Source organism: Mytilus californianus, unplaced genomic scaffold (assembly GCF_021869535.1).
Source record: "Mytilus californianus isolate M0D057914Y unplaced genomic scaffold, xbMytCali1.0.p SCAF_6, whole genome shotgun sequence".
Classification (NCBI taxonomy): Eukaryota; Metazoa; Mollusca; class Bivalvia; order Mytilida; family Mytilidae; genus Mytilus; species Mytilus californianus.
The window spans coordinates 91,235,491-91,262,981 of record NW_026262712.1 but is presented as its reverse complement, the minus strand read 5'-3'; the positions used below and the strand labels follow the sequence as shown (position 1 = coordinate 91,262,981).

Genomic DNA, 27,491 nt, shown 5'->3' with positions numbered 1-27,491 from the left:
CATCTATTTCTTCTTTCACAAAGATCCCTTTCTATACAAATTACAGACAACAGCAATTTAATATCGGAATTCTTTGTGCTACATTCTTACATTTCATTAACTTTTATCGGTGCATATTTCTCTTTGGAATAACATTTTAATTTTCTTTTTTATAGGCAAATGGAATAAGAATTTATGAGATCAATATTATTGGATTATTTGATGATGTTAATAAAGTCAAAATAAGGTAAGATTTTATAAATTGTTTCTTAGCTTCTTATTGTCAGCAAAAACTATGTTCATAATCCCCATTGGCATTGTCATAGACATATTGATTATACAACTATTTAATCACTAACCAAATACAGTAGTGTCAACAATTTCCTTACTATCTCATATTATTTCTGTCCATATAGGATGTGGACATTTTTGTTCTTTTTCCAACATACATTTCCAAAGACCATTTATCTAGAACAAAATATTGGGTTGTCTTGTAGCATCAATTGTTTTGTGTTTTTAAGATTATGTGTTTACTGTACTTCATCTACTAAGTAATTGTACCTTTGACCATTTCTTTATTTTCAAATGACAAATTTTCTGAAAGTTTGTTCCATCCATCATAAAAAAAATACCCAAATGTTTATAAAACATTTTACAACTTTGAATTAACTTTTTTTTCATTGAACTTTGAAGAATGTTCAAGACAGCGAAACCAAATTATATCTCAAGAAACAAACCCCATTTAAACTTTTTTTATCAAATGCCCTGAGAAACTAACTTGCATTCCCACCCATTATTGAAAAAGTTTTTGTTCATGTTATAAGTCACCCTGCTAAGTAAATAGCTACATGTCAAACAGTTTAATGGAGCACAAAATTTAATGAAGTATAAAGACACAGGGATGTGTAATTAAAGTCACAAAATACTGGCCAAAAAAAGGTTAGGTGGCTCTTTAATGTATTCAGTCATGACATTTTTCAAACATAATGAATTGATTTAGGGTTATAAGATTTAGGGAGAATTCATTCAATTCTGTTATTGTTTCAGATTAAAGGATGGTTTTTGAAGAAAAACACTGACAAAATCTTAGATTTGGAAGATGTCAAGTCAAATAGGGTCAAAATTTACCAATGTATTTACTTAGGGTTGGTCAAAAGGATAGGAACAAAAAGTATTTGTGGTTTAAGTGAAATATAACACCACTAAATAAATACAGAAAAAATGTACTAATATTAACAAACATATAACATTTTCTTCATTATAAAAAATAATTAATTAATTCAAATTCAAAATCTTAAAATTTTCAACTGACATTTTCTAAGCTATCCTTTGAAATATCTAAAAACTTCTGTGACCAAAAGCTCAAGTTTGAAAATTATTATTTATGTTCATTTTAAATCAATGTTTGGACAAGACTTATGTTTTCAAAAAACCTTTCTTTAATGGAAAAGCCCCATTTAGTTTGTAACAAAGTGACCACAGGTTGAAATCCTCCTTAATCTCTCCTACACAACAGAAATGATATTCAGCTCATGACACCTTAATTTACATCAAACATGCAGATTTTATGTTCATTGTTTGGGTCCTTTAGTCCCTATCTGTGTCACGGTGAGGCCTAATCTAGATATTTGTTTAGAATACAATATCCAAGACTCGAGTAAAATGTGAAGATTAATGTGTGAATTTAGACAAATATTTGTAGTTAAATTCTTTCTTAGGTTTACTAAGTACTACTTAAAAGCAAAGTTTTAAAATTAAAATGATTTTAGGAAAACAACTAAAAGCTAAACACAAGGTAAGATTCATACAAATAAAAAAATATGCTGAAGTTTATTTTTGGTTTATTTTTGTTGTTTATTTGCTGTTTGGTTGACATTTATCCTCCATTTTTATTAACCATCATTCATTTAAACTTAGTCAGGACAACTTCAATGACTGACATAGCTCTTATTTTGTCAAAATACTGACAATGATGAGAAAAATTTAACACCTTGACTATATGAAAAATTCTCATAATGCTATTTGACAGCTTGTATAGACCACTTTTACATCCTTGCATTTTCCTCATTTTCCTGTACATTTTTTATGTCACAATACTTATATTATTATGTCACAGTAAGAGCCGATGGTTCCATGACATCATTAATGCTGATTGACCTCAGGCCAACCGGAGTAACTCATTCATAAAAAAGAATTTGAAATTGGTCTATTTGTTGTTAAGCTAAAAGATATGTGTATCAACATTTATTTACATAGGTTTACCTTTATTAAGGTGTATAATAATCATTTCTAGTTTGATTCTTAAAAAGCTAAATAAACATGGAATGGCAACTACATTTAGAATTTGGCTCAACTTATATTCCAATTTGTTTAATACATGAACAAGAAGGCTTATTATAGAAATAATGTGAACAGCAAACAAAAAACTTAATTTGGATCTTTTTTGCACATTCAAATAAAAGCCACTCTGAACAAAACTTTGTTTATAATAATATATAAATAATATCTCTATTCTATCACCTGAAGTCAAGAGATTTTCCCTTGTTATTGATGATAAAATACCCTACTAAAAAATCTTGACACCCATTCAAAATTTAATGAAATACACAAGCTGGAGTACTTTATATTTATTCATACCTTCCCTAGGTAAGAAAATTAATTTTCTATTCCATGATTTACGAGTGGGAAACATAGAGAATACGACCTCCAATACACATCTTATGGTGCGACTCCTTTTGTGTAAAAAGCATAAAAATCTACCAGACATAAAATATGGATAAACCAAAACAAGGATGTATAGTGTAGAAACCATAAAATGTAAGAGACCCGCTGGTTTTAAGCTTTGCTTTGACTTTTATTTCACATTAATCATATTGGCGAACAAAAGCTGAAAAATTATTTCACTAGGATGCCAATGCATTAATATTAAATGACTCTTTCATCTTAAATATTTTTAACCGAAAAGACATAAAACACAGTCACAGATGCACCAAAGTATTCTAGGAACAATAAGATCATTAGTACAACACTTATACTAAATGCAAAAGGTAAATTTGACCTTATAATTTGGCTTTTCATTTTAGGTCCCTTTTGGCCATATTAGCTCCTAAAGTTTCAATGTATTTAAATATTCCTGGTTTTCAAATGATTAGGTTTGAGAATTCCTGATAAAGTCAAATTCAGAGGAGCGCTTTGCACAAATTAAGTCACATTTTATGACAGTTGTTTTTCATTTGTTTCGTTGGTTGATATAGTCTAAAGTTTGATTTTGTCAGTTTTTTTTTAATTTACCTTGAAGTTTGGTATTCCTGTTAATCCTTTTTTATCTATCATTTAAAATATTTCAATTAAATCATCTAAATAATAAAATACTATCAGTTATTGCAACAAATTCATTGTTTTGAATAACCATGTAATTTATTCAAAAGCGCCAAATAAAAGCCACAGTTAAACAATAACTCAATTAACCAACCACTGCCATAAAATTCAAATCGTATTGATTATGTAAATTTTAATAAAAAGCGATTTTCAGCCTTTCAAATCTGAAGAATTTTCCAATAAAATCCTCAACATTTTCTTCCTATCTGAAAAAAATGCAATTGTCTGTCACAATGCCTTCTATCAATAATGAACAACTTGGAAAGCTGATGAATCACAATGGTCTCGGAAGAATTCTAAATGTGTCAATTTTATCTTCACCAGCCTGCTGTAAAAGTTTCTTGTAATTTTAATCACAGACAGCAATGTTATAGCAGAAGCCTATTATAGTTGGTGATCCATCAATAGTGGTCAGTCACTAAAGTGATGCAGACAGATTCCACAGACCTAAGCTTTTGAAAGCATAATCTGTTATCTGTCATCATCAGTTATCTTTTGTATCTTATTTTTCAGACAATAGAAATAGACAGAAATATCTTGAGAAAGAAGAAAAGACAACACAATTTTAAAAGTAAGAGGTAATAAACAACAATGTCTTATTTTATATCATTAGACCGAAGGGAAATTATTGAAAAGCTGAATATAATAAAAGTCTCAGAGCATAGGAATTAAGACTAACCAATAGATTTATAAGCAGATTTAGACATAGAGTCTTTATTAAGCTTGATATTTCATCTCTTTTGACCAAACATCATGCCTGAATTTTGATGACATGGTATTCCTGATGTTCACCTGATTGTATGTTGCCCTCTTAATGTCTTTTGGTTATTTTTGTCATTGGGTTGCTGTCTCATTGATGTATATATCACTTTATTTAAACTAACATTATTTTAATCAAGAAACTGATCAAAATAATGAGAATAAGATCTTAAAAAAGTTTAATTAATTATCTTTCCTATAAGTAACATGGAACATGATACTATGTTTCAATTATTGTGGGGGCCTCATTGGTGGAGTGGTCTAAGTAGTCGAACTACTGTATCACTAGCCAGTCAACACTGAGTTTGAATCCCACACGTGCCAGGTGCGCTCGACTCTTATCTTAATTGAATAGGATTGTCAGTTTTCCTACTGAAGGTCGGTGTTTCTCTTTGGGCACTCCGGCTTCCTCCACCAAAAAAATCTGACCGCCACGAAATACCACAATAGTGTTGAAAGTGGCGTTAAACACCAATCAATCAATCGATCAATTAATCAATTATTGTGTGACATGACACTGTGTTCCAACAGAAATAGACACGGTGGATTGATAATTATTTGTGGGATATCAATTTTTCGTGGATTTTGTGGGTGAAGATTAACCCTAAATATAAGTTTCCGACAAAGACAAATTTTCTATAGGCTTATATGCAGAATTTGTTAGAATCAGGAAATCCATTATTCCTGGAAAAAGCATCTTTTCCTCAATTACTAGTAACAAAATTAAGTGCCAATGAAAAAAATTTGTAAGGGTTCCGCGGAACCCAGTGTCTCACTTTTGCTGTTAGTTGCAGGCTCAACAAAAATGGGGAAAAAATTATTAAAAATTTTCCTCTAGATACTATCTTTTGATTGTAAGAAGTTCTGTTCAAGTTTGGTAAAAATCCAAGAAGGTTTATGAATTTAATAAATTTTTTAAAAACTTTAACTGCAGACTGTACGTAATGTTAACTGGAATAAAACTAAGTCCATTTATAAGTAATATACGGAAAAACAGGAAATAAATTTTTACAAATATCCTTCTAGATACTAGCTTTTGATCATAAACATGCTTCTGTCCAAGTTTGGTACAAATCCAGGATATGATTAAGAAAGTTATTAAAATTTGAAAAACTTTAACCACAGAGTGAATGTTATGTTAACTGACAGAAAAACTAAGTCCATATATGAGTAAAATACGGATAAACAGGATTTTTTTTTTACAAAATTTTTTTCTGGATACTATCTTATGATTATAAACAAGCTTCTGTCCAAGTTTGGTACAAATCTAGGATAGTTTAAGAAAGTTATTAAAATCTGAAAAACTTTAACCACAGAGTGAATGTTATGTTAATTGACCTAAAAACTAAGTCCATATATGAGTAAAATACGGATAAACAGGTATTTTTTTTTTACAAAATTTACTTCTGGATACAATCTTATGATCATAAACAAGCTTCTGTCCAAGTTTGGTTGAAAGACAGGATAGTTTAGAAAAGTTATTAAAAATTCAAAAACTTTAACCACAGAGTGAATATTTGTGGACGCCGCCGACGCCGCCGATGGAATGTAGCATCGCTACGTTTTGCTTTTGCGACAAAAGTCGCAGGCTCGACAATAAATGAATCCACAGATCTCAGGTTTAGGTTGCTAAAACGGTGATGTTACACAAAATTCCTATGATATAATGATTTAGTTCCTAGATATTACAGACAAGAATTAATCCCATTTTATTGTATGCTCATTATTGCTGCCATTACTTTCAACTCATTTCATAAACGAAGATCAAAGGAAACATGGTTTAAAATCTAACAATTTTGCAAGTTTGTAATGTGGACATTATTATACAATTTCATATTTGTTTTTACTATTATTCCTTTTGAATTCACTGTAGCAAAAAAGTTTATTTTCTATTAATTATACAGAGAACACATGCTGCTTTGCAGTTTAATCACATTTTGAAACAGCTGAATATCTTTTTAACAAATCATTTTTTTATACAGCTGGTGTTTTTGATATGGTTGTATATTAATTGTGTCTACATGCAGGTGTTGCCTGGAGAACTCTTATATCTCTTGACTTATAACCTTTGCTATTTAATGTACCATAATAAGTCATTGAATTAACTAGAAATTAAATGATCTCTATTTCAGCCGGGAGTTTTTTCATCATCCTTTTTCAATAGAGGTTTTATTTTCAATCTGTTTCTCCCAGGCATGTTGTAGATTATTTAAATTTAATCTCTATTCTTAAAATCTTTAATTACGACACATTTTAATTCTATTTTTCAGCTAGTATATCAAATAATGACGTTTTTATATCTTCAGGTGTTTTGTGCAATTCACATTCTACTCCCGTCAAAAGCATACAAGATTGGTACTGCCCACTTTATAGAATGACGGCGACACAGAGCTTTCTCCATTCAGTGTTTAACAAGCCAAACCTTTATAACAGAGAAGTTTAGTGACAAAGAGAAGAGCCCTCAGTTTAAACACAAAGAACAAACAGCAGAAATTTCTTAAGTAAATTCACGGTGTAAAGAAATATCAAGATGGAAACTTCAGTCAACAAACAGTAGTCAGAAATCTTATTGAAAATTGACATAAGAGAACAATTTAACAATATGTAAATTCAAGGTACCTTATACCGAGAGAAGACTTGCACAAAATTTTAAAAGCCTGCTCTTAAGTGGACAAATGTTTGCATAGAAATTTGCTCATCAATGATTTTCCTAATTTGATTTTAGTGATAGGAAATAATACATTCACCACTTCTTCGTTACGACAATGTCTCTTTAGTATTGATTGCTATTAAGATGAAAAGCCCGCAGACACCATGTTTCCGTAGCATTTTTGTACAACTTGAGAGCTAAATGCATTTGAGGAAATACAACGAAAATATTCAATTTGGAATTATTGGTTATTCTTAACGAATCTGATGTTGTTTAAGTCTGTTGTATAATTATGTCAATAATTAAAACAAAAGATGTGACTTGAATAACACACATCCTCCATGAAGATGTACTTGGCCAGAATCATGAGAGGAAAGACTTGGTCTTTTCTTTATGGAGCTCTAAGTGTTTTTGTTGTTACATTTCTCTTAAACGTTATGGTGCTCAGAATTAATTTAATAGAATCACAGGGTACGGGACCAAAAAGTGAAATTACACACGAAGTAAATAAAGAGGAAGCATATCTAAATTACATGGCAAGAGGCCAAAGAAAACCAAAGGCTGCAAATGAAAATGAATATTTAAAGGAATTCCTTCAAAATTCTGTGATAAAAGATTCAAATTCTTTAACTCAGGAAAAAACTATGAATTCATTCCAGGATTATAAAAGTGCTATAAATGACAAAAACAACATCATTCTTCAAACCTTAGAAGGGAGAAATGAAGAAAAATCTGTAGACATTAAAGCTGAGAACTATGAAGATGAAAATGATTATGATGAAGATGATGATGATGATGACTATGAGGAAAATTCAGAAGAACAATCTCCAAAAAATAAAATATTTGAACCTGGCGATTTTGTGAATGTTTCAAAAATAATATTTGCAAGACCTTTACTAAAATATCAAGATGTTCAAAATAATGAAGGATCAGAGAATGTGGATATTAATGAAGATCTGATCAAACAAAATTATCAAACATTATCTGGTGAACATATTGTTACCGATGGGATATACTGGTCTGATCTGGCGAAAAAAATTGTTCCAAAAGGTAAGTACTAACTTGCATTTGTAAATCAGGTACCATAACTCTGGAATGATAAATCAAAAAAAAATTATGAAAAATTCAGGAATTAAAGCTTTTAAAACTATGGACTATTATATATAAGGCCACCCTTAATAAATTCTTTGTTTGAAGTTGCCTACCCATGTCTTATAGGGTAGAGTAGATAGGTAGGAATTTATTTTTTTTGCAGACAACATAAGTAACATGTTTTATACAAGAAAACGACTTTAGAGTCGAAAAAAATTGAAAAAAAAAAATTGAAACGATTTGTGTCATAAAATTTTTCGGGTAGGCTGCTTTTTAGGTGAGCTAAGGTACTGTCAACATCAAATAGTTCAAAAATCATTTTTGGCCTATGGGCATCAAATAGTCTTATGTCATACTGTGGATTCATTTATTTTCGTATGCACTGATATTCCTGGATTGAAGATTATCATCGATCATGGGACTCCAAAAAAAGTCTGCATACACTAGAGAAAATTTGTACTTTGTTGAACATTTTAAGGTGGCTGGGGTGTCTTCCTCCATCTTGGATTTTGAAGTAGCAGATAACAATTGGTCTAGATCTTTAATGACATGTGCAAATTTTGAGAGAAGTATGTAATTCATGTGTAAGACTTTTCATGTTAATATAGAAAATTATGTGTTTTATCATATATATGGCTGAATTCTAAAAAAACATATTATTTTTGTTTGATTAATTTTTTTTCAACTTTGCCACATAAGGGGAGATAACTCAGATAAAGTAATTTTTATAATAGAAAGTGTTATGAATTTACCTATTTTAATATGTAGCAAGAAAACAAGTCCGGTGACCCCATTTTTTCTTTTTCTTATCTGAAAGCATGTTATAAGAGCTATCTTCTCACGTTTTATCTTAAAATTCTATGATGTAGTTTTCTTTTTATCACACAAAATTGAATTTTCCATGCATAATCTATACAAAATCTGACAATTTTGCACAACCTGTAGTGTGAAAAAAAGTCTGGTGACCTATTCTTTTTATTATATTTTGGAAAAAAGCACGATAAAAACTACATTTTGACAAATTATTAAAAAGTTCTATGGATTTTAATTAAGACCCCCCATCTACCTTAACTTGTGGTTAACCTTAACCTATAAAATCCAAGAAAATTGGAATCCCACCGATTAATAATTAGTCCACTGTGTACTACCCAGTTAATTGGAAAGGAGAAGGTCCGGTAAGGACTAATTTCGGCCTAAAATTTGAAGTACATCTGATGAAAGAATTCAGACATTTTTTAAACACTCAAGTGTCTACTTCATTCGATTCCAATGGTTATTGAAAAAGATTTGGACTGACTTGGTAATTAAAAACGCCTAAATTCAAGCTTAAATATGAAAAATCAATCAAATATGCGATTTAACATCACTTTTCAGATGGTTTTTGTTTAAAATGGAATTGGCCGCATTCCTGTTCACTCTCAACATTTATATATGTTATGTATTATCATTAAATACAACCTATATTTAAATATTAAGACTGAACACAAGTGCGGCCACTTACATTTTAGACATAAACCGTCTTGAAATTAGCACAAATGTTTAAATTGTGAAGATATATGTATTTTTGCATGAAATAATGTTGCTAGTACCTGATGCATGTCCATTGTATCATCAAAAACAGACCATACTTATGTAACAAAAGTATTCTACTTTCCAATGAATAACTAAGAGTTTATAATTTTATATCTTTGTAAAAATGCTATATTTTGGGGCAAAAAAGGTGTCTTACTGAGCCTACTCCTTTGGAGTATTTGGGAGTTCCTATGTTTGTATAAAAACACTATTACCATGAGCGTTTCTAGAGGTTTATAATCAAATTAGTCTTTAGGTTGGTTGCTTATTCCAAGTTTAAAGTTTCTCTGACAATTTATCTGTATATCCATTACATGTAGTAAGTTGTCTGGCACAAAAAAGAGAATGGTTGCATGTAACAATGTTTATTCCATTTAGACAAACAGATAGAGACAACAGAGAATACGAAAAAACAATGCAATCAAAATGGTTCTCGAAGGAACTGAAGATTTAGTGTTGTATGTCTATTTTAACATGTTTAAAGCTAAAAACAATTATCATCATGGTCAGAAATATCCACTATTTTTCATGAATGCATAATTCAAGTGAATGTAAATAGAAAGTTCCCCTTTCTGTACAGTACAAGGAAAAGTGAAGACCTCAAGCCTGCAGGCAAGAAACCTTTACTAATGCATTAATCATAAAGTGTCAACCTATTGGAGAAACCATCATAAACTATTATACCTAAATAACTTGAGAATTGATGGAATATTTATAGTATGCAACCTTTAAGGGTGCAATATCTAACCTTTAATTTTTCTTCACTGTATTCAATAATCCAATAAGCTTAATAATCTAAACAGCATCGCTCATCAATAACATTTTTATCCTGCACTTTGCCTTAATTGAATGTAAGAATCGATAAGCCCTAACATACAGCTATAAAACAAATTCTAGAAATCTGCCAATATATTTTACTATCTTTATCATCATGGTGATCTATAGATTAACTGTGGCTTCAACTAAATTATTACCAAGGTAGTAAAATCAAATATGTTTAAAGCTTATATGACAAATTGATCCCTGATGCTTTTAGCAAGTTCTCGTTTTTCCTATATTTAAAGAAATGTCATCACATGTAATTAAAGTAGAGTTCAAATATACTAATGTCTTTTTGTTTTTGAAAGCTATTTTAGAGTTTCGTACAGGGTCTTTTTCAAAAGTGACTTTTAGTCTGTCAAGTTTTACTATATTTACAGTATCACGGCTTTTATTTATGAGTACCTAGAGATTCAAACAAATTATTGGCTTATTTTTAAATACAAATTACAGTGACTTATGACCAAATTATAAATGTTCATTAAAATATATCCCAAAAAATTTTTTTTTATAAAAAATATAACAATGTGTTAACCAAAACCAAAATTTGACTATATTGTTTTGAAGTTATTAATTAATAAAATTTTACATTGCATAAAAGTTGCTGTCAGAATTAAAAAAAAAAAACCTAAAATAATAATAATCATAATAATAACAGCAAATATTCACTTGAAACAGTATTATCATTATGTTATTTTCCAATCCTTCTAACATAATGTTAAAATTGCAAAAATTAATATTCTCAAAGTATATACATGATCAATATAAAAATGCAATCTTCACATTGAATAAATTTTATGAGAATGATTTGCTGAAAATAGAAATGTTTTAATTCAAGAAAGTCATCCTTTATAAAATTTCGATCTGTCTATCTTTCTTCATATTTCTGCACTCAGTCACAACTTTGACTATTACGTGTTTCATGGAGTTTTCTACTAAATCTTTTTCATACTGAAGTAAACATATATCTTGATGTTTTTCATAAAATGCCATTAGCATGTGAAAAAACCTGAGCAACGGTTAATGCTCCATAAAATATTTAAATGCACATTAACCCTGCATTCACTGTACAATACATTAAACAGAAATCTTATAGCCTTCTTCACAACAAAACCCTCAATTCAAGTCTGTCAAAACTATAAAACATTAAAAAGTTGCAATAAAACGGTAGTTTACATATCAACTATCAACATTTAAGATAAAAATCAGGATCAGTTTTGGCAAAAAATGAACGCGATCTTTTTTTTTAAAACTACCTTTTGACAACTTCTGCAGAGATAAATATCTTTGTACCCATTTAATTTAATATGGCTCATAAAGAACTATAAAGCTTGAATTTGATTGAATTGGTTAATCAAGGTGCACAGTTACAAGTTTAAGATCTGATGGGAGATTTTTAAAGGTAGAAACATATTATGATTATACTTCTGATTGGATTTCACATCTCTGGGTTTTAACCCATCAAGCATATAATTAGCTTAAGTTCACAATCGGTGTGTGATCTAGAAGGGAGGGTATAAAATAAATCTGATGTACACAGTACTCTTAGAGATTACCATTAAACAGATCAATCAGGACTCTTGAATGGAGTATAAAGATAATGGATATTGATACAGTTATGTACAAGCATGCTTCTAAGCAAATACAAGTGTATCTTTATGATAATTATATGTATATAACTGAACCTAAGTCAAATTATGTTAAATAGGCTGTGCCATGAACATTTGATTTGCTGATTTGCCTGGGCCCTTATAAATAAATATTTTTTATTTTGTATTCTTTATATCAATAACAATAACATTTTATTTACAACTCATCTTCCCTGAAGCTCTCAAAATAATGAAAAATATAAAACATTATCCCCGGGTTAGTATATTTCTAGGAGTTTGATTGGTTAACGCACATCGTTACAAAACCCATAGCCCCTGGGTGTTGCTAACCCATATCCCATGACGTTGCTACCCATTACATCGGGGAATTTCACGCGCGTTTTCCTTAGTTCCATGGTTGTTCCTTATGAAATATCGAATTCTGTAGATTTTCCATGATGTCTGTATAATTAAATATGTAATCCACTAACGATTTTATCTTATTATATCGATTATTTGCACTCATTTTAGTAAATGCATCACTATGCAGCCACATTGTCAATGAATGGTACTATACTGACCTAGCTATGCAAATGACCCATGTTGACGTCACACCGTTTATGATGTAACTCTCACAACATTGCGCGCCAAATTCGACCCATTTCAGTTTCTCTGTCTCTAGTTTAAAAACGTCTTATATTTGTCTACCTGTAGGGTTCTACCAAAGGTAGTAAGTACCCTACACCCCGTTAAAAATATGTCAAATTCCAAGATTTCAATAAAAGATACGGTATTTAAAAAATGAAAAAACGTTGCTTTCACGTTAAACTTTGTAGTCGAATTTCTCTAAAAATCGCCAGATTTAGACTAAGACCGGGGATAAATTCGTTATCTAAGTTCATATCCATAGATATGGATATTTTAACACCCTTCAGTACCCTGTACACCCTTTGGCTGCGCCTCAGGGTGTACTTGGATACTTCAGGGTGTTAAAATATCCATATCTACGGATATGAACGTAGATAACTTATACTATCTGTTTAATATAAATTGAAATCTATCATACCCAGAAAATATAATTATAAAACACTATCTTTTTAATATACATGATATAAATTGAAATCTTGTGTTAAAAAAAACAGCTAACTTGATTTACTTATAGTAATATTATGTTCAATAAGAGGTGTTTTGAAGTGTATAAATAATTGAAAAAGTGTTTCTTTTAAGACAGTTGGAACAAGAAATCTCTCGGGATAATTAAATTTTAGACTGAAATATATAGAAAAATTCAGTAGTGAGTTCTTATCAGTCAATACAGGGTTTGTATTTATAAATAGCCAAGGTGGCCATTCTATCAAATTTATCTTAACAATACAAGCTATGATAATCAATCTTTGATGTGCAGGTGTCCAAATTATTTATCTATGTAACCTAAATTTACCTGTTAAACACCTGAATCTATCAAACTGTGATACAATCTTCCTATTTTTCAATAGTTACACAAATAATTTGTATACTGGGTGTGGGCAAAATCTCAAATAAGTATGTCAATAATTTAATCATATATCTCAAGTACTAAACAATGAATTTTTTCCAAAATTCAATAGAAACATTTCGTACTTATGTAGACACAGCATTTGTTTATGCCAGCAAATACTCTCTTTTCGCTAAGTTTTATTTTATGAGTTATTTAGCCCCACTCCCCTCCATTTTTATCAAATCATTCTTGTGAGGTGTACATAAGAAATATCTTAAAAGACAGGGGTTGATCAAAGAATTTTGAAAGGGGGGAGGCTAATTCCATAAAATTGAATATATATCATGTAGACTGTGGAAGGGAGCAAGGCAAAAATATTTTTGCCAATTTCATGCCCAATAATGATATTTTTTTCCAATCAAAGGGACGAGCTCTTCGCTCTCCACACCCCCACCCCTGCCACTGAAAGGGTCACAAGTATTCCATTACTACTTGGCATTTTGCATTTACAACCCCCTTCTAAATGGTTAGGATGTCCCTTACAATACCTCAAACTGCTAAGTTGTAAACATGGTAAAGATAATTAAATGGTTGTAATGTTACAAGATTTTCAATAATGGTGAATTACTTCATCATCCAAGTGTTTACTTTCAATTTATATTTTAACTACATCATTATCACACCTTCATTCATGATAAGGAAAACCTGTTAGCTGTTCAAACAAATTGGAGTAATTCACTATAATTCAACCAATTATCTCCAAACAAGTTGAGGAAATTAACCAAAATTTCATAAAGCCTTGGACTTTGCCAAGTAATCATACAGAAATAATTCAGTGGTTTTAATAAATTTTGCATCTTTTGATGGTTTTCACTTAATTATTCTGACTTGAGTAATGTGAAATATTTTCTAAAAATAATTTTCATCAAGTGAAATGAGGAAAAGTTCGAATCAATTCTAAATTTTGATTATTACATCAATAAGTTTTATTATACTTTTGGGGGAAAAAAATGTTTGTGTTTAAAATGAGTTAAATAAAGTAAAAATTATCTGTATAAACTCCATAACAAAACCACCATGACCACATGCAAACAATTTTTATTAAATACAAGTAATAATTTATGATTACAATGGTTCAATGCTCCAGGGGCTTCGTCAAAATTATACCATTGAAATACATTTTATAAATTTTGTTGAATGATTTGAAATTACATTTGTATTGGGCTTAATCATGTTAATACATGTACAACTCCAGCAAATAATTTGCCATGTGTCTGTTTATTAATTGTTGATTTTGATGCAGCAATTGATCTAGTCAAGCAACTTGCTGAAATAATTCAATTGTACCGGTAGATAATTTTCATGTAGATGTACACAAAAACAGGACAAATTGACAGATTCTGCAGCAAGGTCCAGAACTAATTTTACTGTCAGACATCTATGAGTAAGGTTAAAATTCCTTTTATACTTGCATGAGATGCTGACTAGTTAATTTTCATTTATAATTTCATAAAATTTATTTATTATTCTTTTGAAGAAACCAATAAGTACAAATTAAGTCATTCTTTAAAATGGTTTTCTTAAAATTTTTCATTTTTTTTTTTACATATTTTCAGGTATGGATCAAGATGAAGCATTCCAATTCGTACACAAATCCCAGCATGCCAGTGTGAAATCAATCCATCCACCATCTTGGAACAAGTGTGGAAGACCAAAGAATGCTTATGTTGTACTAGATAATGGATCATCTTTCTGTGCAAGATACAGAGATCCACATAACAAGCTTGTACTAGGTAAGACATGATTGCCACAGAACAAGGAGAGATAACTCAAATTATTTAATAGCCATGCATTTCTAAGTTGCAAGAGAGTTAGAAAAAAATCACAGTTCTTATTAAGAGCCAAACAAGCTGTGTTCTATTTTAATCAGACAGTAACAACCTTAATATGAAAATATCACAACTTGAACCATTGTATTTAAGGTTGTATGATCCTCCTCAAGATCTTTTAATTTGATAATATGTAATTATGTGCAATAAAGCTGTAATAATTTAAGGTGTCAAATATTTTTTTTCATTTCCATTATCTTGGACAGCCCTTATTTCAATAAAGGAGTAGTAAGGCCTAAATATTGGTGCAAATTAAAAAGTTACCATTCATGTTCTTAAATTATTCCTAACTATATCATGTATATAAAGGAATAAGATGTTTAGAAAATAAAAATTTCACATTTAACGAGTTACTGTAGCAACAAGCCATGACCAAATTAGTATATTTTGTAAATTTTCATGATTTTTCTTATTTTCTATCAACTTTTTATTATATTTTGGATTAGAAAAGTATGTGCACACCTATTAGAGACAACCTTATATTGGTGACATTATGTCAATTGTTATAATAATAAAGCTTCTCTAAAATTGTTTTCTTGTTTTCTTGGCTGCGCACGATGTTTCCTCAAAGGAAATATGTATGGAAAACTGTATAAATTCATAAAAAAACACATATCATGAAGTTATTTTGATGTCATATGTCAAAAATCTTGTATAATTCATTTATATTTTTTTATCTTATGCATCTTCAAACATTAAATGCAAATATGAAATAGTTCTCACAAACTTTATGGTTCTTTGGCCACAAATGGGCCTAAATGCCACCTTCTCCTTTACCATAAGACTTTTTTAGGTAAAGTTTTAATAAAATGACCCATTAAACCCCATAACCATGAAAAAACAAATCTTCTATAAACTACAAGATTTCAGATATCCTTCTAATTGTGTCATTGGTTAAAAATATACCACACAATTCATTTTATTTATATTTCATGAGTATAAAATTAAGTTTTATATTGCTGTGACAAACAGTTTTGGGTAGTTTTTTTACAGTTTTTAAACTAAATGTGTTTTCTAATTTTCAGGTGAGGTAATGTCTTTTTACCTATCTCGTCTTCTTGGTATGGATAGCATTCCAGCTGTGGTACTGGCTATAACTAATCAGACCTCTCGTCATTGGAAAAATGTTAATATATCATCTGTTCAGTGGCAAAATGGCAAAGTTGTGGCTCTAATCCAGTGGACTCCATATATGGAAACTGTGAAGTATGAAATATGATCAAATATAAAGAAGCATTACAAATTGAACTTATTAATTCTACTTCATGTTTTATGCAACAGATATATTTAAATTTTGTCACTATACAAAATACAAACACATGGTGCAGATGAAAGATTTTTAGATTGGAGTAGTTTTACATAACCTATAAGATAAATTGCCTACTTTAGCAATGCAAAACAAATTAGCACATATGTTCCTAATGAAAATCCAAAGTTTATGAAGTTTTTGCCTATTATAAAATCACATTTAGCTCATTACTTTACTCTATAGATAGATTATTTCAACAGCTGATACATAATGCATACATAATTTTCATGTTTTAAGGTCCAATAAATTTGTCCTGTTTTACCAGCCTAATACAACTTTACTAGTGCTGGGCCCTAACACATGCAAGTAAAAAGGGAAAATGATTTCTGACCCTTCAAAAAAAAAAATGTTAATACACCTTGCATCTGCTTAGCGAAAATCAAAACATCTACCCCAATTTCCTATGATGTCTGGTTAAAATTGCCTTTACCATTTCATAAAATTTAGGATTTAGTAATTATCGAAAACATATGATGATAATAAATGGAGAATGTGTCACATGATGATGCCCCGCTTGAGTATAACTTTATACAGGGACATATCTCAAGAACAATTATAGTGATGCCACCCAAATTGGAACTTGATCTGAGTTTTGTGGTAATACGCATTGTGTATAAGTTTCATACAATTTGGTTGAGGCAAACTAAAGTTAGAGAACAGAAATGAAAAATTCAGCAATTTTTATATTTCATTTGTAAAGGGGCATAACTCTAGAACGGTAAAAGTGATGCCACCCAAATTCATACTTGATTTGTGTTTTGTGGTAATAAGCATTGTGTATGAGTTTCAAAACAGGTTGAGACAAACTAAAGTTAGAGAACGGAACCAATTTCGCAACGTACAGACGGACAAGGGTAACACTTAATGCCCCCTCCGCTGCGGCAGGGACATAAAAATGCAAAAATAACTGACAAATTCAAAAACAACAAGTTTAAGTATACATGTCATGCATGTATTTCATCAGAGATGATGTCTTTGTAACCTTATAATCTGGTATGACATTCAATCAAATTGGCATAAATGAGTAGCCTTTAAAAAGTGAACAAATTCTTATATACTTTACAAAGATAATTACACAAGACACATTGCAATTACGGTAAACAAAGGCTGTAATTCAATCTTTCATTCATTATACAGTGCAATAATTTCAATATTAAACCCTCTACCAGTTTATAATGCAATCACTTTTGATTTCAGATCCCTTGTATCAATACCAAAGATTCTACTGAAAACATATGAAAGCAGTTCTGTGATAAACAAAAACTATTTACGTAATATTACCCTAACATTTAACGAGATAGCTGAACTGGTGCAATGGAGTTCAATGATTTTGTTTGACTATATCACAGGTCATTATGACAGGTTAGTAGGTGCCACTCGTTTTCTAATCCAGTGATTTAGCAAAACAGGCTGATCTCTACAAAAAAGTAATATAATAATATATTTTATGCAAATTTTATGAAATAACAATTGTACAAAACATTTCAAGGTAACAAAATATACAAAGCCTAAATCAACTGGCATAACTCTGAAAACACTAACGGTACTAAGCTTGCCATTAAATGGAACAAATGGATTACAATCATAAGTAATGCAGGCAGTTCAAAAGGAAAGGGAAGGGGTAATTCAAGCTTATGTGTCATTCATCAACCCCCCTTCCCACCCCTGCAATGTGTTCACTGTCTTAGGATACATGTAAATTGACTTAAAGTTTATTATAAAAATAAGGAGATTTGGTATGACTGCCAGTGAGACAATTATCCATAAAGACCAATGAACAAAGATTTGAACAATGCTTGTACTTATTGTTGTCAATCTTTGACAATTGCCAATATTGTGAGATAAATGAATGTGATTACAAATGTATTGTATATATATGCAAAGACACAACATTACAGTTTAATGCTAACCCAATTTGATAACATGATTTGAAAATGGTATTGATGGCAAGTTTTTAATTATTGCCATTATAATCCTACAATGTAGCTGTCATATTTTTACCATAACTAAACTACCACATATCTGATACAGCAGTTTAAAAAGAAGCAGTTCTTGTGTAGGACTATCTCAGTTACAATGTCACCATACAACACAGTACACACCCAGGGCTGCCAAGTCTCACGCATTTAGCGTGAGACTCACGCATTTTCATGCTTATTTGGCGGCATTTTCCTTTGATCTATTGCTTTTTCTCTTTGATCTTTACGATTTTGGCCAAATCTCACGCATTTGCATTATTAAAAGTTGGCAGAACTGCACACCAACTATTTTATATGCATGAAATGTTTGTCACTAGATGTTAAGCAAACAAACATCAATCAATCAATTTTTATTTCATTTTTGATATTCATGAAATAATTAAAACTTGACAAGTAATCTTTTTTCTACTTTACAGATTTGCAAGTATGCAAGATGGTGCTGAACAAGAACATAGACAAAGTGTACTCTCAGAAAAAGTTCGCAATTTACTGAAATCCACAAAAACTAATAAACTGTGGTTCATAGATAACGAGAGTGGACTATTTGATGCATATGATTTAATATATAATACAGCTGGAAATAGCTTTATAAAATACCATAAACTTATGCTACAAACAATGTGTGTCTTTGAAAAATCCATGGTCGATTCAATAAGTCGACTGCATTTATCTGAAAATCCTCATTTAGTGTTAGAGGGCTTTGCAGCCCGACATGAACCTTTCCTTGATTATTTTTCAAAAGATTATGTTTATTTAATATTCAAAGAAAAATTTAAGGACCGTATAAGTGAAGTGTACAATTGGATTCAGCATTGTAAATTAAAGAACCGGTAACACTTGCTTAACTGTATGTGTATTACATGAGTGTGTATTTATGTGTGTTTATTTGAATGTGTGCTGTGTATAAAGGAAATATGTGTTATTGAAAATATGTTAGTGAGAAAAATAAATTCCAAATAGTGTGAGAGATTTATAGTCATGTAAGTTTAATTTTACAAAGGGACTTTTTAGTTTTCTTTTTCAATTCATAAGCACATTATGCCCTGTTTCAGATTAAAAGTGGGGCAGTTGACTTTTCTGGGGTAACAAGACTAATATCTTAAAAAAACACCAAATGAAACTTTTCCTGTCTCCTAAATATTTTTTTTCTCATTGTTGAAGAAAAGTAATTTAAAGTTGATCATTTTTTCATCAGGACAGATATTGACCCTCCAATAATACTTTGTATTTTTCTTAATAACGTTCAAAAAGAATTAACAACATATTTCTTCTCAAACAATAAATAAGTAAAATCATACATACAGAAAGCATAATATGAAAGGGAAACAACTCTAAAAACTTTAGTGTACATCTGTAATCAACATCCTCATAACTATAGAATATATGCAATGAAACAGTAAATATTAACACAAAGAATTCAGTCTTTTTTAAATCATGAGCTGTGCATGGAAGAAAAAAAGAGTAAGACAGAATGTGTTTGAAAGCATCAATTTGTTGGAATTTTGTTACTATTGTTTGTTTTAAAAAATTAAACAATTTATTGATTAAAGCATTAAAATATGAATAAAAAAGTTAATCTTATTCAATTCCTAATACATATAATAGCTATCGATATATAGTTCTGGAGTTACTGAAAGAATATTTGGTAACTGTATAATCTGTTCCTGTAAATATCAGCTGACAGAATATTTGTGAAGTATCATACTTACAAAAAACTGTTTACAAAACTTTATATTGTTCTAAATACTAAGGATTTTCTACCCCAGGAATAGTTCTCCTTACTAGCTGTATTTGGCAAAACCTTTCAGAATTTTGGGTCCTCAATGCTCTTCAACTTTGCACTTGATTTGGCCTTCTAACTTTTTTTTATTTGAGTGTCACTAACAAAAAGGAAGTTACTCTTGTATGAAAGGCTGTTTATGTCAAAATTCTGATAAAGTATCACATTTAATGCAATAAATACAGTTTTAAAGTCATTTCTTGTAGTCTAGAGCTTAACACATTAAATAATCAAAAAACGCGTTAAAAATATTAACACATTACTTTCTCAGGCTTTTGACTTGAACAGCCTTTCATACTCTTGCTCAAATTGTATAAATCGAAACCTTTCTTCAAATTAAAAGCTTCTATTCTTTTACTTAAAAGTTGGGTTTTGTCTGTGCTGTAATACAGATTTTTTTCAAGTTTACCAGTACTGTTAGTTTAAACATATTTTATTGTTCAGAAACTAAACAAACGGATGAGACACAAGTTTTACAACTTAGTAATGTCTTCTCCTGAACTGAGCTGGAACTTGGAAGTCTTAGAGCTGAGACTACTACATGTTATCGTAGTCTCAGCTTAGAGATACGCCTTATGGCAAAAATCCTAGGTACTTTATGCATATGATTTGCACCACGTGACCTGGGCCCTTTTGATTAAATTACTTCCCTTAGTTGTAAATTGAAAATATAAATTTTATCAAATTTACGGATAATCCAGTCTTCTCCCCTCTCGAATCTAAAACTAACGTGTCTTTGAAAACTTCCTTTGACTGATATTATTTACAAATATTTTGTGTAATTTTAATGGAAAATGCTGAAAATTTGACTATTTACGAAATGGGCAGGATGAAATCATCATGTTTTTAAAAGAATTTACCCCAAAACTTAAGAAAGCAGGCAAGATAAAAGATGTTTAACCTGAAAGTTCCAACTGCAAGGTGTTTCCCTAGTGCGAACAAATCACGAACAACTTCCTCTTGTATTTTTATTTCTATGATGAATTTTGCTTTTTTTACGATTTTTCATTGTTTAATATAGAAATTACGCTACTGCCACGCTTCTGATTTTCAAACTGAAAAGGCCGAAAGTTTTCCAAGTAGACAATGTTCATTTGAACATGAACAGAAGTAAAAAAAACATGTATAAATCACCTATATGCGAACAAATTGTTGATTCAACCAAGGAATTGGCATATTTGCATTTTCATTAAAGGGCATGTATAATCCTATTGCAATGGCTGCATGATAAGGCATTATGGCCTCTATGCAAATTAGCTAAGTACCCCAAATTTTGACATATGCACGGAATTTAATTTTTTTTTACAGCTTACAGTCAATACTCTAGACCATGCATTCCTGACCAGTCATATATAAACAATTCTTCTGATATTTTGCTTTTATCGTTTATTTGAGATCTATAGTATGTACATGATAACTCATGCATTTCCACAATTATATAAAATATTATCAAATGAAGATCAATGAAGGAATAACCAGGTACATGCATGCGGCTGTTGACATGACATTATGATTAAGAATTAAAATTGTTATCGTCCCTAATCTGCCCAGATTATATGTTTTTCAGCTGTTCCTCGAAATGTGTTAAAAGAAGCCGTAAGTAGTCTCCAACGCATACATGACATACATACTTTCCTTATGAACACGTGTGCCAGGGGAGCATGCAGGAAAGGGAGGGATACGCAAGAGAAGCCATTCAATTTGTCTTGACGGGTAAAAAAGAGAAAAGACACCCAGGGAGCAGTCGAAAAACCATAAGTCCAATAAAAAAAAAAGAAAACACCATGGCATCTGCAAATCAAAATGCAGGATATAATTATGTACAAATGTGGAAAAAAAAAGTGTTCGCAGAAAAAAATAAGCATGCGTAGCAACAGATGAAAATGAATCATTCAAGCAGCAGAACATCCATGGTCCCAATGCAACCTTCTTTGTCCTTCTTCTTTATATTCTTCCCTCCACTATCTGGAGTACCACTTCTTTCGTAGTGTATGTGCAGGCTGAAATGATAGTCAGAATATAGTCGCTCAAAACCAGTATAATGAGGGTCGTAATGGGGGTACCTTCAAGACGAATAACGGTAAAAATTCTTGCCAAATGACGTTAACGGTAATTGTTGGTGAATGACGATAAAATGTACACTTTCTTTTAGACGATAAAAAAATCGACTGGTTTTGACAAATCACGTTAAATTTTTTGCAAAAATAACGTTAACGATAATTATTTGAGACCACTGACGAATCACGATAAGGACATTTTGACGAATCACGATAAAATTTTAACCAATTTGACGCTAACGGTAGCCGAAAATGACAGTTTGACGCCTGACGGTAAAGGGCATTACTACCCTCTATAATAATGCCTATGAATCAATTGTTTCAGAAACTGGTGTAATATCAACACTGCCTGGTGTTCCCACCATCAAATTACTGATATCGAGATGGGAGATTGTCAAACCCAATTATAAAAAAACTTATAGCACTGAAATTGATAAGTTTTTTGTAAAAGATATCAGGCTTATAATTGTGTACGCCAGACGCGCGTTTCGTCTACAAAAGACTCGTCAGTGACGTTCGAATCAAAAAAGGTAAAAGGCCAAAGTCAAGTACGAAGTTGTAGAGCATTGAGCACCCAAAATTCCAAAAGTTTTTTCCAAATACAGCTAAGGTAATGTGTTCCTTGGGTAGAAAATCCTTAGTATTTCGAAAAATTCAAAGTTTTGTAAACAATTAATTTATAAATATGACAATATCAATGATACGTCATGTCACTGACACAGTCTAAGATGTTTACGAATGGGCTGGTGATACCCTATCGGAGAAGAAACCCCAACCAGCAGTGGCATCGACCCAGTGGTTATAAAAAAAACTAACAAAGATACCAGGCTTATAATTTAGTATGCCAGACGCGCGTTTTGTCTACAAAAGACTCATCAGTGACGATCGAATAAATAATAACTAGCCAAATCAAGTACGAAGTTGAAGAGCATTGAGGACAAAAATTCTGAAAGGTAAAAGCTTAGGATTCTATCTCAGCATAGTGCTTACTTCACAACACGAAGCATAAGCAGTTAAAACTATATATATTCATCATCACCATGTTATATAAACAGAGACGGTTCATTTAAAGAAAAACGTTATAGCGTTAGTCAAGCACCATGGGCGGATCCAGGGGGGGGGGGGGGGGGGGGGGGGGGGGCGGGCCCCACCTTTCGTAGGAAAAAATTTGGTTGATTATGTAAGGAATCATTGGAGCGTGACTGGGGCGCCCCCCTCCCCCCTTACAAAAAGTTCTGGATCCGCCACTGAGCACGAGTCTATGGACATTGCTGTTAAAGTCTATGCACTTTGATATTCGTTAAGATCTAAAAGCGCCTTACATGTCACTAAATCTAAATGCATGCGCCTTTATATGTCACTAAATCTTAAAGCGCTTACATGTCAGTAATATCTAAAAGCATTCACCTTTACATTTCCAACTAAAATCAAAGAGCACCTTACATGTCACTAACGTATAAGAGTCACTGTCAAATTCAGTTACACAAAATACACATCATCTTGTACTTAGTACTGTTAATTCTAAACCATTAACACGCATATTTTAGCACTCGTCACAAATCGCCGTACACTGCATTACTTTACTTATGACCTCTATTTCAACAAAAACTAAAATAAATCTAATCAAGAAAAAAAATCATATGAAAATTCTTCATGCAGAGCCTATAACAACAGTTACTAATACTTCAACATATTTACGGTCAGATATATAGAAAGTTCAACTTTATACTTTATTCCAAAACCAAAGTAAAGAGCAATTTAAGCAATCTACTTATATTTCACTCAACTTTAAATACTCAACCACATGCATTAACCTTAATGACATTAACTATAGATTATGCAAAATTAGAGAATAAAAAGCCCAATCTAATTAAAATATAGAACTCGGATTTCGTTATACTACATAACGTATGTAGTATAACGAAATCCGAGTTCTATATTTTAATTATATTGTAAAAAGCCTACCCTTAACAGTTTCCGTTAACTTCTTCTTCTTTTGGTATACAATATTCCATCGACATCCGATGATTACATATTGTCTTTTTCTTTTTTTTTGTATGTATACTAGACTATTGTTGTTTCTTTTTGTTATTGTCTTATTTTATAAAATGTCTTATATTGTATTATGCTCCTTGTGAACCCATACTACTATTGTCCACATACGTGGATTATTTAAAAAATTTTACCCCAATTTAAACAAAATGTAATTATTAAGTGCGATGAAAATAACAAATTTGTGATTAAAACTAGTATACAGTCTATTAAATAATAGTAAAGAGAACAGCTGAAGTGAGCTGTTCCCTGAAGCTATCAATGGATGGTGCCTGTACAAGTACCACAGGGAGCTGATTCCACTGTGGTATTGTATAAGGAAAGTATGAATGTCTGCAAGAGTCCTTATATGTATGTTTATGCCTGTATGTGAGTGTATGGGTTTTCTTAGTTCTTGCGTCTGCTTTAATGAGTATGTCAGATGGAATAGCAACAAGATAGTATTATATCTTATACATCATTACCAATCTTGTGCATAGCCTACGTTCTGCTAGTGATGGTAATTTTGATGTGGTAAGCATGTTTGTAACACTGCTCGTATTGTTGTATTTTCTGCAGATATGAGGCCCCTCATGGGGGTGTCCAAGTATACACACAATCACATTTTTTTTTTGCAAATATCATATAATCATTAATTATTTTTTTAAACAAGGTAATCAAATAATCAAAAATACAGTCCTAGATTATCAAATAATCAAATAATCATGAAATATTTGGTCTGGTAATCAAATAATCACTATAAAAACGGCCAAGTAATCACATAATCAAAACCTCCACGAGGAGGCTCAGATATACCGAGCAGCTCGTCGTTGGACCATCTCAAATTTTTTGAATACCGATTCGGTTGTGTGAGGGTCCCAAACAGAACAAGAATATTCAAAATTGGGTCGGACGAGTGCTTGATATGCCTGGGTTTTTATGTGTGGGTTTGTTGTTTTTAGATTTTGTTTTAGAAAATCCAGTGATTTGTTACCTTTGGATGTAATGTCATTTATATGTTTGTCTCATTTGAGGTTTGACTGTATTGTGATACCAAGGTACTTAGCTGATGTTACTGATTCAAGTGTATGACCATTTAAAATGTAACTGTGCTGTATAGGTTGTTTCTTTTTGGTGACAGATAGCACAGTACATTTATCTGGATGGAAAGCCATCAGCCAATCCCTCTCCCAACTAGCTGCCGCATCTAGATCTACTTGGGGTTTATTAGTCACTCTGGGATCTGATCGGTCTGTATATTATGCTATCATCTGCAAACAGCCTGAGCTTACTGTGGGTCAAGTAGTCTGGAAGGTCATTAATGTATACAAGAAACAAGACTGGGCCCAATACAGTACCTTGAGGGACACCAGATGCGACAGGTATAGTGGATGATGACTTTCCATCTATGACAACAGTTTGTGTACGGTTCGAAAGAAATGCCTGTATCCAGTTCAGTATTTGTCCAGAGATGCCATAATATTTTAATTTATAGAGAAGTCTTCGATGCAAAAATTTATCAAATGCCTTAGCAAAATCCATAATAATTAATCTGTTTGAATGTTTTTATTGTCTGTTTCTGATAATTCTTGTATGAAGGAAAGTAGCTGAGTTTCACACGAGCGTGAATTTCGGAAGCCATGTTGGAGATCATAGAGGATGTTGTTATTTTCAAGGTGGATCATTAAATGCGTTGTAACTATACAATGTTCCATTAACTTGCAACAGATGCAAGTTAATGAAATAGGTCTGTTATTTACTGCTTTATGTTTGCCTCCCTTTTTAAAACCTGGAGCGACGTTAGCATGTTTCCAGTCTATTGGAGTTTGCCCAGTGTCAAATGACTATTTGAATATAAGCTGTAATATTGGTGCTATTTGTTCATGTATTTCTTTAAGAACTCGACCATTAATGTGTCTGGGCCGGTGGCTTTGTGAGGGTTTATGTTCTTTAGGAGTTTTGTAATACCAGATGTAGATATGGTTTGATGTGAAATATTTGGATGTTCGCTAGGTCCTTTATTTGGTATGGTGTCATTGGGTTCTGATGTGAAAACCGACTGAAATTGATCGTTCAAGATGTTGGCTTTTTCAGTGGTGTCAGTTATGAGGTTACCATCTTTTTTTAGAGCCGAGATACATGATTTGTGTGTTCTTATGGATTTTATATACTGGAAAAGTTTTTTTGGCCTTGCCTGATTGTTTGAAGGTTGGTCTGGTTCGTTTATAGGTAGGTAACACATTATTGTTTCAATGTAATTCCAGTAGGCTTCTCTTTGTTCTTTTTGTACTTTCCTTTTAAGTTTTATATATTTGTCAGAGAAGTTGCTATCTTTGCGTTTCTTATGCAGTCTGTTTTTCTTGTTTATGAGTTTTCTAAGTGAATTAGTTATCCAGTGTAGTCTATGCTTGTATGTTAGCGTTTTTTGATGGAAAATTTGCTTGGATTGTGTTTATAAGTCTTGTTTTGAAAAGCTCCCATAAAGTATTTACGTCTGATTGATTATAGATGTTAATTACGTCTGAATGGATTTTATCTAACTCTGATTTTATGTTGTTCAAGTTTGCCTTGTTATATTTCAAAACTTTACGTGGTGTTTTTCTTACCCTGTTTAGCCAGAGATCTGCCTCAGCAAAGACAATATCATGGTCAATAATACCAGGAGAAGAGTGCTTATTTTGTTAATGTAAGTAGGGTTGCTTGCTAAAATTAGGTCGAGTAAACGATCTTTTCTTGTTGGTATGTCTACTACTTAATGTAAGTTTGAATCATTTATTAAGTCAACTGTCCGATAATCAAATGGTTGTTCCCTTACAAAACATTGCACAGAAAACTAAAGACTGAGCAACATGTACACCCTAAAAAGGGGGTGACCTATGATGCTCCGGATAGTTAAGCTCACCCTGTGGTATCCGTCGTGTTGCTCATGCAAGTAAAAATCCTGTGTCCTATTCAGTAATACCGTATTTGAACAAACGCATATGGGAATCTGGTTACGACACACGGAACACACCCTTGCTTATCTTGGACACAGATATTCCATACCAGTCAACCAAATCATGATGGCGTCCGTAAAACTTACGAGGGAATGACTTTAACTTTACCATTTGGAACCTTTGATGCAATAGCTT

General features: G+C 31.5%; 2 protein-coding genes across 4 annotated transcripts in view; both read left to right on the top strand.

The window, feature by feature from the left end:
* Positions 1 to 20,063, top strand: part of LOC127706349 (four-jointed box protein 1-like) — a 34,692-nt gene extending 14,629 nt beyond the window's left edge. For 2 of the 3 annotated variants that reach the window (XM_052210915.1, XM_052210914.1), the window contains exons 2-8: positions 156 to 226; positions 3,871 to 3,935; positions 6,423 to 7,816; positions 14,932 to 15,108; positions 16,230 to 16,410; positions 17,711 to 17,875; positions 18,909 to 20,063. In XM_052210915.1, coding sequence (XP_052066875.1) covers positions 7,108 to 7,816; positions 14,932 to 15,108; positions 16,230 to 16,410; positions 17,711 to 17,875; positions 18,909 to 19,326 — 1,650 coding nt within the window. In that variant the 5' untranslated portion in view covers positions 156 to 226; positions 3,871 to 3,935; positions 6,423 to 7,107 and the 3' untranslated portion in view covers positions 19,327 to 20,063. Of the gene's footprint in view, positions 1 to 13; positions 227 to 3,870; positions 3,936 to 6,422; positions 7,817 to 14,931; positions 15,109 to 16,229; positions 16,411 to 17,710; positions 17,876 to 18,908 lie in introns of those variants that run through there. The other variant, XM_052210916.1, reaches the window with a different exon arrangement.
* Positions 1 to 27,491, top strand: part of LOC127706347 (uncharacterized) — a 349,955-nt gene that overhangs the window by 277,197 nt on the left and 45,267 nt on the right. The window lies entirely within an intron of this gene.